Source organism: Rhipicephalus microplus, unplaced genomic scaffold (genome assembly GCF_043290135.1).
Source record: "Rhipicephalus microplus isolate Deutch F79 unplaced genomic scaffold, USDA_Rmic scaffold_24, whole genome shotgun sequence".
In the NCBI taxonomy this organism is placed as follows: Eukaryota; Metazoa; Arthropoda; class Arachnida; order Ixodida; family Ixodidae; genus Rhipicephalus; species Rhipicephalus microplus.
The window spans coordinates 3376560-3392348 of record NW_027464597.1 but is presented as its reverse complement, the minus strand read 5'-3'; the positions used below and the strand labels follow the sequence as shown (position 1 = coordinate 3392348).

At 47.2% G+C, this 15789-nt stretch overlaps 1 protein-coding gene across 1 annotated transcript in view; it reads left to right on the top strand.

The window, feature by feature from the left end:
• The first annotated feature begins 3689 nt into the window (after positions 1-3689).
• The window catches only part of LOC142786485 (transcriptional regulator protein Pur-beta-like), a 167590-nt gene continuing 155490 nt past the window's right edge, over positions 3690-15789 (top strand). Inside the window, exon 1 of the mRNA XM_075884195.1 lies at positions 3690-3878. Coding sequence (XP_075740310.1) covers positions 3836-3878 — 43 coding nt within the window. The 5' untranslated portion in view covers positions 3690-3835. The remainder of the gene's footprint in view (positions 3879-15789) is intronic.

Genomic DNA, 15789 nt, shown 5'->3' with positions numbered 1-15789 from the left:
GGTCGAGTATACTCTGACACTCGCTTTGCTCTCTTGTGAGGCTTTCCATGATTTGGCAAAGGTTAAAGTTTAACATCATGTTGAGAATAAGAATACTATCTAATATATTAGGTAGTATATTAGATAGTATTCCTTGCCATTGTGAAACGTATATTTTGCGATTAATGTGACTGTATATGTGACTGAGTGGGTAGGATGCGAAGATGCCAATAGATAGCTAGGGAATGATAACGCAATGGGCTAAAAGTCATTACTTTTATCGCCTGGTTTTGTAAACGTTGAAGTGATTTTATATTAATGGCACATGTATTACTCTATGATGATAAGCCGTATAATACATGGTTATTAAGTAAAGCAAGATAAATTGAGATTAGAATATTAGGTTGAAAAAATGCATGTGTTTTGAGATAATGCAGTTATCAAATGAAACCTTTTTTATTAGTGAGTTAGCATTAATATTGTATTTAATATATTTATCGAGAGTAACACCCAGGAATTTAACATTATCAGATGCCAGTGCTACATATAATTACTTAATGAGAGAGTTATGACGAAAGAAATTACAGTTTGTGGGCTACAAAACAGTACAAAAGTTGTTTTAGTGAGGTCTGGTTGAAGAAGTTTACTTATACACCATGATTACACGTTGAGATACGAATTAAGAGTTTCTAGAAGTGCACTCGGCGATTTATGTGAGTAAATAGTCGTGTCGACACGACCGTTTACTCACCTGTATTAGCATAGAGTGAGCACTTAGAAGAGGTAAGCATATTAGGTAAGTCATTTATGAATAGTTGAAACGACAGGCCTAATATAGAGCCATGGGTAGTGTGTCAGTTAACTAATTTAGTTGACAAAATTCAGACATTAAGATATACTCCTTGCGGCCTGTTAGACAGGTAGCTGCAAAGAAGTTTCGGAGGTGTGCCAGGAGTATAAAAATACTGGAGCTTATTGAGAATTATAGAATATTAGCTTAGATAGTATTCTTTGCCATTATGAAATATATATTTTGCGATGAATGTTTTGGGACTGCTGTATATGATGAGCAACAGTCTATGATAAAACAACTGCTGAGTGGGTAGGATGCAAAGATGCCCAGTTTCAAATGCTTCTGTTGAATCAATGAATATGGCTCCCGAAACAAACTATTTGCCCATACATTTTTCAATGTTATCCATGAAGGTAATTGATACCTGTTTCATTAAATGACAATTCCTGGGACAGAGAGAGAAAATTAAATTTGTTTAGATAGTACATCAAACAACTGGAGAGAACCTTTTGAAGGACTTTGCTAAAAAATTCCTAAATGCCAAGTGGGTGTCAACGTTACCACGAGAACTTTTTTTGAACAGAGGAATTATTTTGCCATGTTTTAACAACTCTGGAAATATTCTTGTTCTGGAGATTTTGTTAGAAATATCTGCAAGTTCTAAAGATACGTATGCAGCAATCAGTTTTATTCTAGAAGGCTGGGTAGAATCCAGGCTGTTGTCATAGCTTTGAGAGAAGAAAAGACATGATAAACATCTGAAGAAACTGGACAAAGAAAGACCGAGGGCTACGTGAAAAAATGCCGCCATATCCACGAAGTGAATGATGATGAGTGGGCGAAGCTCCGGAGGTAAACCTGGTAAACCATGAATCCTCCGTACATTTTGCCCACTCGATTTTATTGCAACGCTCCCCCTAGCGTACGTCGCCGCACTATATCGAACGATGACACGCGCCATATGTGGCATCATTCCTATTTTATAACACCTCGCATCTTTCATAATCAGCTACACGTACCGCCGTCTAGTTTATAACATCTTGGATCTTTTGGACGGACGGACGGATGGATGGACGGATGGATGGACGGACGGATGGACGGATATGGCTGTACCCTTTAGATCGGGCGGTGGCTAGCGTAATACTTAGAACTCAGCGAGAGGTGGCTACATACAGGGGACGCACAGCCCACGCCTTAAGGAGCTTCGCTCCTAAAATGAAGTGGAAGACTAGGGGAAAGTGTATTCTGGCACAAGACAAAATACATACCAAGATATCACGCTTGCTAAACAGTGGCGCTTCCGGTGGAACATTTATGAAGCCATACCCAGCAAACACTTGCTAGTCTGACAATTGGAGCGAGTATCGTAGAAGTGTAACTTAAAAAGATGAAAGTTTAGGTTGGTAGGTACTCTATACTGGTTATTATGCAAAGAACGTCTGACAAGGACAATGGCAGATTGGAACAAGCGCTTCAACATTTTGCTGCACCCCTGCCTGATTACTGGCCTATATTGCTGTCTTGACACAAAAGCACTTATTTGTACGTCACGCTTGTTCCTGTATTCCATCGTCCCGTGTCATCTATACTTCAACTTCGTATCATGGCCCATGCATGTGGATCAATTTGCAGATTACGAAAATCAACTTGCAGATTGCCATGTGTAGTTGTTGCACTCTTAAGCATTTAAATGAGCTTTGTGATCTTTTATTCTGCATGGTGGTATTGACGAAAAGTTGATTACAGCCTAAGAATAAATGCAAGCTCAGCTCACAGAGGTCAACGTCCCACCCATGCCAGAATCAGCATACATGTCGTACGTCTCACCGATTTCACGAATTTCAGACATATCACTTTCCCGTGCAGGCCTGCGTTCATTTCCTAGTTTCCGGTTTAAAATTTTACATTTTCGCAAATTTTATAAAAAAGTTTGACTTCATTCCACTGCAAAACATAACGTTGTCACAAGTAGCAACAAACTTTCAATTTGCAATATGTGTAGTGTGTACATTACCATCGGAAACGTCCTTATCGGTACAACGGAAATCGAAAGTTGTTGCTTTGTTGCGCAGATAAATGACAGGCGAGCTGTAGTATTGGAGGCAGAGCGTGTATTTATTCTTAGGTTGCAACCGATTATAGACAATCTTAAACTGCCACACAGAGAAATAAAACAGGTATCTGACTTCGAGGTGTATAGCTTGGAACATAACATCATTTTGTCTAATATAAATTGTTTTTTTTTTTCACATGCTTTTTGAGCTGCAGCTCCAGTGCTTTCCTGAGTGCATCTGTGTTGGCAGAATCTAGTTTGGCAGCAAATTTTCTATAGTTGTGCAGTTCTCTCACAAATTTTCCACTCAAGTAAGAAACGAAACTGGAAAGTGTTTTTAACAGGCGAGGCACAGAGCAACAACAACAAAAACAAAAAACAAAGCGAAAGTACATTTTGCCTTTTCGCTCGTCAACAGCTATCCTGTATTGGCGTTAGAAGTTTGACATCAATAAGTTGATGACGGACTTGTAGCAGACGACGGCGCCATGATACTTTATAACTACGTCTTCAGACAGAAACGAGCAGATATATAGGCTGATGGACACGGCGAGACGCGCTCTGCGGATGCCATGCGCACTTTGGCCAGCCGCATTCCTCACGGCGCGAGGCGACGAAACCAGAAACAGCTGACGGCGCGCGTTCGATACGGCGTGTGCACGTGCTGTCGTCGGCGTTCGACATTCTCTTTCCTACGCGGCGCAAGTGGTCGGCGCCTCTCAGGTTCGCTTCCCGAAGCGAGCGCGTCTCTTCTTGATCTTTTCGTTGCGCGAGCGGCCAGCTCGCCCCATTTGTGCTCTGTTTCTTTATTTCCTTCGTGCCGAAAGTGGAGCTTTGAATGTCGGCACGTTGTGCTGCGGCTGGTAGCAGACGACACCGAGAGCAGACCGGACACCGTTACCTTGGCCTGCGATTGGCCGAGGCGCCTTAATTATTCATAAGACCCACGGCGAGGCTTCTGTGTGTGTGTGTGCAGCCGGGGGGGAGCGCCAGCAGTTTGCAAGGGCATCATGTCGGATCGGGAAAGCGTCGATGAGCAACATCAATCCCAAAGTACGTACGGCTTCTCTTTACTTCATCCGCCGCCCGCCTCGCGTTCGGCTGCACGGCCATGGCACCGCTCGGCTCGCCGACTGCCCGACCGGCGCTGTTCTTTTTTCGACCGGGCGGCGAGCTCCCGTCTCCCGCGTACGATGCCGCGGTAAGATGGCCGTGTCAGATAGGAGCGTGGCTGGCGACGGACTCTCGCAAACGCTGTCATTTTTGACGCCTTTCGCGTCGTTGCCGGGGCCCGGGCTCAGGCAGCTTCACTGTCCCGTGGCTCTCGTGCCGCTATAGACGCCTCGTCGCCGGAGTTGAAGGCGTTAAGCCTAAAACACCCGTACTTTGCGGCCGTCGGCATCGGAGGGGCAGACGTCTCGCGCAGTACGCTGCGTTTCATCGCTGCCCTGCCGTCTCGTGTGTTCAGGACGCAAATCAGAACGCTGCCGGCGTCGTGCCCGTTTGCTATCGATGCCTGCTACATGCTGCAATTGTAATTGACACGAACGGGCGCAGTGTGCGTGAGGAACGAGTCGCATATGCATCCGCGGTGCCAACCGATCGCGCTTTGCATTTTGAATTGGGAGTTTGTGAACAAGCGTGGCCTTGTGTTTTTTTTTTTTTTAATTCCTGTGGCGAGTGCACGAGTTGGTTCGACGTTACCGCGTTATGTGATCGGCTAGATATCCCGGTTTGTGGCCAAATCCGCGTCGTGCTCGCAGTCTTGTAGTAAGCTACCGTGCGCGCCTGTGAAAGCGTCTTGAACGGTCGGCGAATGATGTAACGTCGTGTCTGACATTTTATTGTTGTCCAGGGGAGTGTTGCCTTCAAACGAGGTACACAATCGCCGCCGAGCACGCTGCAGTAGGGCTGCGATTGTTAGCGAACGCGTTTGAATGGCACCCTCCCTCCTCTCCTTTCCAGAGATCGCGTGTCGGGTTGCGATCCGCGCTTGTCCTGTCGTCTAGGCCGCCCCTCGACCGATGCGGTTTGCCTTTGCAACTTGGAAGGCGCACGGAAGGCGCGCCACACTTGCTGGCCACGCCGCTTCACAGCTGCGATGCGAGCGATCATAGCCTCCTCGCATAGCAACACACGCGCTCAGCATCCATTCATATGTGTCGTCTCGACGCCGTCTCGCCGGGGAAATCGATCGGCGCGCCACCGGCGGAGAATTCTGCGACGGTCGCACGCGTCAATACACACACAAAAAAACTTTCGCTTTCAGTCTCTCATCTGCGGTGCTGTATGATCCGTCAGCCTCAGTTATCAAGTTTTTACTAAGCAGTTGTGTTTACACATACCGGACGAAGGAGCTTTGTGTGTGTTATGTGATGGTTGACTTTGGGAGTGCGGACCCGGCATGGTGGGAGGGAGTCCAAATCTTATTTCTTTTTTTCATTTTAATTGGCTCCTTTGGCGCTGCTAGCATATCGTTCTTTTTCCTGTGATCGCGCCGCCGCTATCGGCAGCGTGCCGGATGCAATCTCAAGTAACCTAAGAGCAGACCGTTGCCGCGTCCTTCAACAGTGCATGCTATCGTATCTTGTAGTAGACGCCACTTGCTCTTGAGTCGGTGCGGGTAGGAGCATCGCGTTTGCATATGTGCTTTGGAAGTGGCGATCTGGCCTGTTCGTTCGAGTTCGTTGCAACGTTGCACGAATAGCCTAGAAGTTCTTTATCTCTCGCTCTAACTATGCCAGACAAGCGGGTGTGGGAAAACAAATAATTGAAGGAATAAAAGAGCGTTACCGGCTGGCTGTTGTGTTGCTGACATGCTGACAGGGTAGTTCGCGTTGCGTCTACGGCATGGCGCCACCTCCCCTGGATGTGCGCACTGATGGCGCTGTGTGTCGTCTGCTCGCTCGAACTGCTTTAGCGAATCGTCAGAAATTATGACAAACGTTGTGTGTTGACACCGGCCCTTTTGTTCCCCCTCTAGAAGTTCGTTGAAAGCCTGTTGAAGTGAGCTACACAAAGTGTGATCGGTATCGCTGCGTTCTCGTTTTTCTTGGGTCGTTTTAGTTGGGCTCGAGGGCCATGATGAGGCGTTTGCTATTTAGCGCATCTCGCGTCTTAATTATCATTATCACTTGTACAGTCAACACCCTTCATTTTTGCACTCTACATTTTTTTTACACTTCATTGGAGTGCGCGTTTTTTGGCAATTTTTGCGCCCTATTACATAGTACCATCCTAAATCAGTGTCACAATTAGCACATCCTCAGTCATGGCGCTTTTTGGCCAAACATGGCCCTTACGCCACTGAAAACGACGTCATCATCATTGGCCAGTTTTTAAGATGTTGAGTGTTATGCGTCGACAAGCTCGCCTTGAAGCCCTTGTTCCATAAACTCAAACCTAGACTCCATGATGCCGCGGGCAGTTAGCGCCAGGTTTCGCATTTCAAACGCTAGATAGCCGATTAAGCCATATTTGGGCGTTTTGCGTCGGCAGTAAACATTTATTGAGCAAACGTGTGATGGGAGTTCTCCCTTAGTCTTGGCCGATCTATTCTTGGGTTGTAACAAAGGCATAAAAATCAACGAATACACGCGGGAACGAGCTAGCGGGGCGTGTTGCAGTATCGTACCGTCGTCAGCCAGTGGTTCTCAAGTGGTCCGTGAAGTCATTTTAGGGTGTTCGCGATACCCATTCTCGAGAAGAAAAAAAAAAACGCGATTTTTGAGGCACAGTATGTTACGTAACAGCGGCCTTTTCTAATGTTAGCTATGCCTCACCGCATGGCACCCCTGCATTGCGGTGAAGCTATTGTGTTTCGCGTTATTTGTGAGATGTTTGTGGAAGTTTTGTTGTAATTTTCTACGACGTATGGCAGGCTAGCATAATTTGTTTAGGCTTGCATATTTGACGAGCAAGTGTTAGTACATATTTCAAATCTACCGGAAGAAGTGGGGAGGAGGGGGGTGCTTGCTCGGGATTTTATGGTATCTGGTTATGTTAACGATTATTTTGCGTGTGATAGCTTAAATTTATCCTTTTTCTCTTTTTCCTTTACTGGAATGCCACTCCTGTTTTTAACGTTCATTTTATGTCATCCGTTTCTTTTTCTGTCGTCTCGCTGCTGTTTCTTGTATCATTCGAAGTGCGAGCCGTTTGGCAACGCTATTTTGTTCTTTTATTCTTCCAAATTTTGTCGTGCCTACGTTGTGGTACTAGAAACCTCGTCAGGTGGCCTTAAACGTCACCTTTCGTCTCCTACGTCACAGAATTCACGTATTGTCAACCTCATAAATAAATGAATAAATAAATAAACATTGCGCAGATGCTAGCACATATGCCTCGTCTGCGCATTCTGAGGTTTTGAAGGAAGAGACATGTACCTTTTGGAAAAAAATTGAACTTATATTGTCATAACAAAGCAGTGTGGCGGTCATAATTAATCGTTATATCTGATATTTGTTGTAACTAAAGCCTTCGCCCATTCGACTGATGAACGCATACTCTCGACACCAGAGTTTGCTCACTGCGGAAAACATTTGAAATGACATCTAACATGTCAGAAATATTTTAGGCATTGTATACTTTATTTTTTCTCAGTAGCACAGTATAGCGAAATCTATTGAAAATTGCAACGGCTTTGCATGATCAACACGCAATGATAGAAGTTGCTGTCGATCGGTGGCAGTGTTGTGACACGAGAATGTCTAATGTTGTCAGCTGGAACGTCAATTATAACCGGTGGATAACCAAGGCAAGCAAAGTGTATGGGGCGTAAATTTTTTTGTTAAGTGATGTCAAGTGATGAAAAGACCGACTTGCCACCGGTCCTGCGACGTTCGTGTTGTAGTGCTTGCATTGTGCTCCCCACTCGCCATCGGAAGGTCGCAGGTTCGCTCCCTGCAGTCATCTTCTCGTCCACTTTAGTTTCTTCATCCATACATCACGATTGCTGCAATTCACGTAAAAATGGTATACAATTAACGTCCCTGTACCATCCTCTGCTTCATTATCTGTATCAGGCATGCGCTCTCTGCGCTGCCTGCCTTATCACGATAGCACTGCTATCACACATTTTGCCAATATAAGAGCGTGACAATAAACCCTGGGGGCAGTCTTGTTCCTGCCATCATGTAGTTGCCTTGATATTTACTTGACCAGCATTGAAAACGGTACATGGTGTCAGAAGTGGTCACTTCGGGTCAAAGCTTTGTCCGGTCTCGGTAGAACCCCATCGATGGAAGCACTCAAGGCAGCACCACGCCTGCAGCTGACCGGCAACTTCTCCGAGCAATGGAAACGCTTCAAACAAAAGTTCGACCTGTTCTTTGTGGCGACCGCAGCGAAGGACCAACCCCGAAGTGAAGCCGCAAAAACGGCACTCCTTCTTAGTGTCGCTGGTGACAAAGCTCTCGACGTGTTCAACACGTTCAAGTTCGAAACACAGGAAGACTACAAGACAGTCGTTGAAAAGTTCGAAGCGTATTGCTTTGAGGTAAGCAACGAAGTGCATGAGCGGTATCTGTTTCGCTCAAGGAAGCAGGCAGAAGGGGAACCGTTCGAAAAATTTCTTTGAGACCTGAAAAAGCAAGCTGCGCAGTGCAATTTCGGAGAACAGCAGGGTTCAATGATCCGGGATCAAATAGTGTTCGGCACGAATAACTCGAGGTTGCGGGAAAAAATGCTTCGCGATGCAAAGCTGATGTTAGGGAAAGCAGAAGAATTTTGCAAGGTTGCAGAATCTGTGGTGCAATGAAACGATGTTTGGAGGGCAACGGACGGCCACATTGACGGTATTGCGGGGCGTGCACCACCACCGGGAAGCAGAAGCGCCCAAGATGGCAACAAGCAGTACCGCTGCACAAAGTGCGATCGGCGACACAGACCAAGGCAGTGTCCTGCGTACGGCAAGAAATGCAACATATGCCACCTGCCCAATCATTTTGCCGTGTGTTGTCAACGGATGTCCGAAATCGCTGAGGTCAGAAAAAACGACTGCGATGATGACTTCGACATCCTGGAAGTGGGCGTTGGCAATAAACTGGATAGTGGAAGCTGAGGTCGCGGGCAAGAAAGTCTCCTTCAAGGTTGACACAGGGTCACAGGCCAGCCTGTTACCATTTTCGGCGTACCGGAAAATACGTGCTGCGGGACCCTTGACTGCTGCTACCTCAGTGCTACGGGCCTACAGCGGAGGCGTCATAACACACTGCGGAGTGAAGTCGCAGAAAATAAAAGTAGCAAATGCTTGCAGCACAGTGCAGTTCTTTGTCGTCAAGCATGGCAATCAGGCAATACTAGGACTGGACGCGAGTGAAGCCTTAGGCCCTTTTCAACGCACCGTAGCTACCGTAAGTGCCTCAATAGACTACGAAGCCTTGACGAATTTCCAGCACCTCTTCCAGGGACTAGGCTGCTTGAAAAAACCATACAGCATGATCCTGCAATCAACAGCGGTTCCTGTCGTTCAACCAGCGCGGAGTATTCCCTTGTCCCTGCGCAGCCCTCTTCAAGATGAACTACGAAGGCTGGAGCGTGAGGGCATCATCGTAAAAGAGAACAATCCCACGAACTGGGTAAGTCCTTTGGTTACTGGCAAAAAAAAAGGACGGCAGAATTAGAATTTGCATGGATCCCAGAAAAATCAACGAGGACATAAAAAGAGAGCACTTCAAGCAGTCAAGGCGTGAAGATATGGAAGGGGAATTGGCGGGCGCCACAATATTTAGCTGCTTGGACGCATATTCCGGCTTTCACCAGGTCCCACTTGACGAACAGACGTCCAAAATCTGCACTTTTTCAACTCCTTTCGGCAGGTACCGCTACTTTCGATTGCCCTTCGGCATTTCTTCAGCGCCTGAAAGTTTTCAAAGAACAATGAGTCTAGTATTTAAGGGCCTTACAGGTGTACACGTGTACATAGATGATATTTTGGTGTGGGGAGCAAACAAACAGAAGCATGATTGCAGACTGATTGCTGTCTTGAAAGCAGCCGAAAAAGCTGGTTTAACGTTCAACGCTAGAAAATGCAGGTTTGGTGTTACGGAAATTCAATTTCTTGGCGACATCATTGGACGTGAAGGCATTTCGCCAGACCCAAAACTTGTGAAAAGCTTGCTTGAAATGCCAGAGCCAAAGAACAAAAATAATGTTCAGCGCATGCTCGGTGTGCTCAACTACTTCGCCAAGTATGTGCCGCGCCTTTCTGAGCGAACTGCGCTTCTCCGGGTGCTTATCAAAGTGCACTGAGCATTTGAGTGGACTGAAAACCACAGAAGAGAGTGGAAATATCACACAGGCTCTAACCACAACACCTGTCCTCGCTATCTTTGATCCCCAAAGACAGTCCAAAATAACATGCGATTCATCAAAAGACTGCATGGGTGCCGCACTCTTGCAGTGTTACGATGGTGATGAGTGGCGCCCAGTGGCATACGCTTCCCGTGCTCTAACGCAAGCTGAGCAGTGCTATGCGCAGATTGAGAAGGAGACGCTCAGCATTTCGTTCAGCTGTGACAAGTTTCACCACTTCGTGTACGGTCACAAAGTTTTGATTGAGACTGACCGTAAACCGCTCTTATCTATTGCTGCGGAGGGTATCTGTGACATGCCTCCCTGCCTTCAGAGATTTTTTCTGAGGCTTCTGAAATATGATTTCTGTTTGCAGTTCGTACTGGGCAAACATCTCGTCTTGGCCGACATGCTGTCAAGATCATGCCCGGCTAGTTCCGAGGACAGCGCTGGAGCCGTGGGCGACGTGGAGGTGCACGCAGGGCAAGTTCTGGGCTATTTCGTCACAGATGCGACTCGACGGAAGCTGGAGCAAGAAACTGCGAATGATGGTTACCTGAGCACTGTCATCTCCAGCTTGTCAAGCGGTGAGAACATGCAGGGTGAACTGAAGCCGTTTCTGTCAGAGCTTTCCGTCATGAAGGGCGTATTGCTTAAAGGAACGAAAGTGGTCATACCAAAAAGCATGCGACTTGAAATTCTTGGACGTACTCATGCCGAGCACCTAGGATTGCAGAAATGCAAATAAAGAGCACGACGTCTGGTATTTTGGCCTGGGCTCAGCAATGACATCACACTGCTGATTCAGAGCTGTCCTACTTGTTGCAAGTTTTCTTACAAGCAACCGAAAGAACCATTTCTCATGCGCCCAGTACCAGTATAAGCATGGATCCATGTGGGCGTGGACATTTTTTCGTTTGGAGGAAGTTCATACATCGTCGCGTTCGACGCATTTTCAAACTTCCCGGACGTCCAGAAAGTCCATGACACCACTGCAAGAACAATTGCAGCACTGAGTGCTATGTTTGCTAGGTACGGCGTGCCTCTGGAGGAATGCACGGATAACGGGCCGCAGTTTGCAAGTTACGAGTTCACAGAATTCGCAAGAAAATATGACTTCGCTCATGTCACATCAAGGCCGCACTTCCCACAGTCAAATGGTTTGGCTGAGAACGGAGTACAGATCCTGAAACGCCTACTCAAGAAAAGTGGAGATTCGTGCAAAGACTTCTGGTTAGGCTTGTTGGCCTACCGCTCTACGCCGCTTGTGGACGGCCGATCACCTGAAAAACTCCTTCAAGGTAGGCGTCTCAGGTCGAACGTACCAGACTTTGGCGGCCTACAGTCGACATCAGTTAAAAAGCATCATCAGAGCGACAGCGGAAAGCCCTTATCACCCTTGGGTAGAGGGGCGATCGTACAGCTTAGGGACTCAACATGGTCTCCGAAAGGTATTGTGATGGGAAGAACGTCTCCGAGGTCCTACGGTGTAGAAACGGAAGATGGTCGGTTGTTTAGACGTAACAGACGGCATCTCCTTCAGACTCGTGAACCGTGGACAGCAGACGTGAGTGATGATGATGGTGGTCCCTCCGAGACTAGGTCGGCTAAATGTGGGGCACCTGCATTGAGTAGCTCCGTTGATGCTACATTGGGCCGGCCTACACCGCACACTCAGGTGGTGTCCGCCGGTGGTGTTCCAGTACCAGCTACACCACACCACGGGCAGTCTCCTCCCAGGCTGACACTGGTCCCAAGAAGATTGGGTCGCACCACTAAGCCACCGCAGCGGCTTCGTTACGATGCGGTCTTTAATCAAATAACCTGAACTCATTCCTTACTCCTCTGAGGATGTATCAGGCATGCGCTTTCTGCGCTGCCTACCTTATCACGATAGCACCGCTATCACACATTTCGCCAATATAAGAACGTGACAATAAACCCTGGGGGCAGTCTTGTTCCTGCCATCATGTAGTTGCATCGATCCTTACTTGACCAGCGTTGAAAACGGTACATTATCTGTTCGCTCTCACTGTTATATTAAGGTTGTGCCAAACTTAAAAACGAGCCCTTACTTCATCCACTAACAATGTTGTGATACGAGAAAGCTTAAATGTCATTTCTATGTAGGGCATTCGGAGTGTTAAAATGACGTCAAGAGCTGCGCGCTACTACACACGGCCGGATATGTAATGTCATTTCCAGATGATGACAATCATGCTGCTGCAAAAAGTAGAGTGATAGAAAATAATTGGGGCACGTGCAAACAAAATGGCCACTATATAGTTGCCAGCCTACCTACCTCAAAACTTTATTTATAAAAAAAATCGCGCATCTCTACGTAGTGAATTGTGACGAGTGGGCGAGGTGAAGCTCTGGGTATCGTATCGGTGCGGAGCCGTACGTTACCCGAGTGTTGCGTCGTATAATGTAAATTGAGCGACATTAAGTGCATACAGAAATGTAAATTCATTACGCCTTCCAGCCGTTTTAGTCACTTCAGGGAGGATGTAGAAAATTGCTGGAGTGGAGGATAGGCCTCGAAAGTGAATCCAGGAATCCGCCGTCTTACCAGTGGCTAGAATACAATTTTAACATGGGCAATTTGTTTATGACACATAGTGCTCGACGCGTGCCTTTGTGTTACAGTCTTCCTTGAGAAGCGTCAACGTGCTCGGCACATTGAGGAAAGACCTGAGCCGCAGGTACCGATCAAGTAGGGATGATGAATAATTGCATCGTCGGCTTTTCCCAAAAAATTGGGATGATTCATGTCGTAATCGGTACCATGCAAGTGGACTTGAATTAAATTCACCCCGATATAGCTTACAATGAGCTCTAGGAAGGCTGCTCTTCCAGCTTTTGCTGCGACGGCTGCGTGTGCCGCGCAGGCCTGGCGCTTTTAGCGCGAGAGTGTTGAAAAGCTCGTTTGCCAGATGTCGGTGGTTGTGAGCGAAATGCCGCGAAAGATGCCAATAAGGTGATAACAATATTCGGTTATAGTGAGAATTCGGTTATAGCGAATGTTCGTTGTAGAGAAAAATGCAAATGAAGTGATAACAATATTCGGTTGTAGTGAATGTTTGGTTACAGCGAATGGTACATACAGGTTTTTGATCTAAAGCAAGAGTCGCATAGCCTCCAAGACACAGGCCGCGTGTTGGCGATCTCGGAGGCCATAGCAAGTTTCACAATGCCTCACAGATAGTAACACATTGTCTAGCGTTTGCTGTTTGCTTAATGAACGCCTCTGGAAAAGCGTAAGTTTTCCGCTATATGAGCATTTCTAGAGCTGTTTGAAAGTTCCTGTGTGTTTTTAGTGGCGATGACTGCACTATCCCGGACCTTTTCGGACGTAGTTTGATGGCCTCCCAAATGCGCCTACAAATCGCCGAATGGGCTCGGTTTCGTCGTGACATTTGTCGAACGAAATGCGTTCAGGAGACTCCTTCCACTACATGGAATTTGTGTAGTGTTTCTTTTTTCGAAGCAGCTGCAAGTGACGTTGTAGCTTTGTGGATAGGGCACCTGCTTGCGACGCGAACGACCCGGGTGCGATCCTCAATGGGACCGAGAATTTCATTCTTTATCTTCTCTGCTTCTTCCTCGATTTTTCGCTCACAAGCAACGGTGCCGTCGGCGGAATTTCTGGGACACGAGCTCTCTAACGCTGTGGCGAAACAAGTATGACGAAAGTGAGCAGGTTGGAGTGTGGCCTTACGGACGCGTAGTGGACCCTTCGCTGATTCGCAAAAGGAAGAGTTATGGCGTAGCGGGCACTTAACTACTGCGCTTGCAGTAGGCATTCTTAAATGCTTTGAAATGGTCAAAGTTACGAGCACAGTCGTTCGTTTCCTGACGGCACGGTTGAACCGAGAACCGGAGACATGCTATAGCATTTGAGAAGGCGCAGGTCCCGATTATTGGCTATGGTGTTCTACCATTGAATTGAGGCGGTAATCAAGTTTACTCCGGGTTTTTACACGTTCAACCAAGTATCAAATCTCATTAGTTATGAACAGTTTGTATTAGCGCTACACGTATGAGGAAAGACAACACAGTCGTAAAGGCGCTAAAAACTTCCAGCAGTTTATTTCGTGCAATTCGCAAAAAGAAAGAAAACCTCTTCTAGCGCGTGTTTTCGTTTCAAGATACGTCATTTCCGTAAAACGTAAAGTTGGGTCAGTTGGTTGGGATCCATCGTGAGCTTGTTAACAGCGCAACACTTGAAACACAGCACAGGGAAAGAGGAAAAGACAGCGCCATCTTTTCTATTTTCCTCCTTCCCTGTCCTGTGTTTCAAGTGTTGCGCTGTTAACAACTTTACGTCATTTCCTTTTCCGTTAAAGTAATTGTTGGTGAACTCGCGCATGACGTATCGTGGTCTCGTGCATATAAGTTCTGTGTGTGTATTTTTTTTGCGCATGTGTAAGATAATTGTGGATGCCATGAAATGGTTGGAACTTTAGCGCCTATACCTTTTTTTACGTCTGTGTCGTCTTTCTATCTTATATGTACTGCGCTAATACAACCTAGTTCACGGATGAACGACTCGCCCGAACTACAGCACTTCTAATTAGATATTCAGCACGTAAATGTGTCTTTTTTTTAAATGTTCGTGTGATGTTATTGACGCCACTGTGTCGCCGGCGTTTCCCATTGCTATAGTATTCGAGTACACTATACCAGGGGGTACAGTGCACTATACCTCCTGGTATAAGAACCGGATGCAGTGGTATTGCACGCCTACGGTTCTTCTTGCAGGAAATATCGTGTCGGTTTCGTTCGCGCGTGCGTTTGCAGTCATGGCGGCGTCGCCGGCAGAGTTTTGCATGACGGCTGCGGGCCGCCGCGTGTCGTCCATCTGGCTTCCGGCCGGCCGCCCAGCATTCGAGAATAGAAACTGAGGCGGCGAGAATGCGCCTTGTTCTTCGCGTGGCTAATGCGGGAGAAATTCGCGCCGCCAAGTCGCTCCTTTCGGCGCAAACATTCGGCGGAAGACACAGCGACTCTAAAAGTGCTTGGATTAGGAAGAATCATGAGAAAGGAAGGTTCTGAGGTCATTTTGTTTCAACAAGTCATCGGAAGAGTCGTTGCGATTTCTTGTGTTGAATTCCTGTAGCAGAGTCGGAGCCGCCAATGGACGATGTGGGGGAGCACTCGACTCTGGCGTAGAGCAACGCCTCGGAATCCTCGATTGGAGCACAATCTGCATTACCAGAGCAAGCATGGAAGCAAGGAGAAAGCGGAAGTCCTTGAGCTGCCCAGAATACCTTGTGTTTAGTTCCACTGATTCCGCTGTCGAATTCTGTTGTAGTTTTTACTGTCGGTGACACGATCAGATGAACTGCTCGTGCAGGAACTGGAGCTTTCTGACTCGGTCACTCGGAGCTGTCGCTATCGAGCCGACGAAGCGATCCCGCGTGACCATAGCCCAGACTCCCATGTCGTCCGCCATTACTGCCAGAACACGCAACCGCGGCGGCTCCAAAGGCACACGCCATTGTCTCGTTCTCGTAAACGTGATGCCTTCAGGTGGTATGTGAGGGGCTGTCGGTCAGCTGTCAGCTCGTAATAAGATCGCGTGCTACTTGACTCCAATAAAAAAAAAGAAGCGTTCTACACTCGCCGTAATGGCAACAGGCGGCGCTAACTGACTCTCTCACGTTTA